This window comes from Coregonus clupeaformis, chromosome 40 (assembly GCF_020615455.1).
Source record: "Coregonus clupeaformis isolate EN_2021a chromosome 40, ASM2061545v1, whole genome shotgun sequence".
NCBI lineage: Eukaryota > Metazoa > Chordata > Actinopteri > Salmoniformes > Salmonidae > Coregonus > Coregonus clupeaformis.
Window position 1 is genome coordinate 35,018,933 of NC_059231.1, and position 1,214 is coordinate 35,020,146.

The following is a 1,214-nucleotide window of genomic DNA, read 5'->3' on the forward strand; positions in this document are numbered from 1 at the left end:
GCACCAAAGTACAGGCAGGGTACCCACTAACCAGCAGGGCTGAGAGAAAGACCTCAGGTTACATAAGTCTCCACTGTGTTTCTCATTCAGATCATCTTTGCTAATTAGAGGAGACAAGAACTCGAGACAAATGGTTTATTTCAGAATGACCAGCAGCTGATCTGTTATGATTAGTTAAAAAATAACATTAATTTGATAGAGTAACGTTAAACAATGTAAGGAATGTTACAATTATCATAAAACAGATGCTTGCTAACAGTGGGAGCTTGCCAAAAGTTAGCTAGTTGGGACACTTGATTGTCACTAAACATCAATTGTCAGCAGCTAACTGTTTGATACTGGCACATTTGTGAGTGTGTTAGCGAGTTCGCAAGTTAAGCAATTTTGACAGGTGCTTTTCACGACCCTGATTTGCCAGATGAGCTCACGTCACGGGCAAACCACTTGAAATCAAGTTAGCCAGCTTGGAATCGCAAGATCATGAAACTGAAATAATTGGGAAAATACATGTACTTTACTAGCTACGTTGGTAACATAACTATGTATCTAGACAATACCATGTTGGCAAATAACTTGGTCACTAAAAACTGTGGAATGTAGCGAACCCGCTGGCTAGCTTTAGCTGGCAGAAGCTGACTGACTTGCTCACGTTAACTGGCAGGGTAACTGTCAACACGGCCTGTCACACCCGCTCTCCGCTGGTTTAGCACTTTGACCGCCCCGACAGAGTCAGCCAACACCCTCCTAAGACCTTTAAAAAGTTATCGGCAAACTCTTACCAAGTATCTCCCTTTCGTAGCTGTGTTTTCAGCAGTGCTGCGACTTCTCCTCTCTGGGTATCCAGATCTGCCGCTCCTCCTTCCGCCATCTTTCCTTGGACATCACCCGCTGCATGGTGGGATAGAAGAGCGTCACTCACGCACGCAAAGACTGCCCTTTCTAGCCAATCATCAACCCGAACTGGAAATGTGCCTAGTAGCCAGCGGGAAAAGCGCGGCTTCTAGTGGTTCACAGCATGACCCTGAATATTGCTAGATCATTCTTGCTCTGATATATAAAAGATCTGACAATATACATAGAGCAGAACTTGGTCCAAGGACTAGACAGGAAAATACTTGAATAGACTAGAACAATACTGTGAAGTGATTGTAAAGCCTTCCCTAGTGAAGAGTGATCTCATAAGGATCATAATAATAGCATACAATACACTGATA

General features: G+C 43.5%; 1 protein-coding gene across 6 annotated transcripts in view; it reads right to left on the reverse strand.

Annotated features, from left to right (window-relative positions):
* Positions 1-881, reverse strand: part of LOC121554823 (ubiquitin carboxyl-terminal hydrolase 15-like) — a 44,191-nt gene extending 43,310 nt beyond the window's left edge. For 5 of the 6 annotated variants that reach the window (XM_045212134.1, XM_041868509.2, XM_045212133.1 and 2 more), the window contains exon 1: positions 780-881. In XM_045212134.1, coding sequence (XP_045068069.1) covers positions 780-868 — 89 coding nt within the window. In that variant the 5' untranslated portion in view covers positions 869-881. Of the gene's footprint in view, positions 1-31; positions 759-779 lie in introns of those variants that run through there. The other variant, XM_045212135.1, reaches the window with a different exon arrangement.
* Positions 882-1,214: the final 333 nt, after the last annotated feature.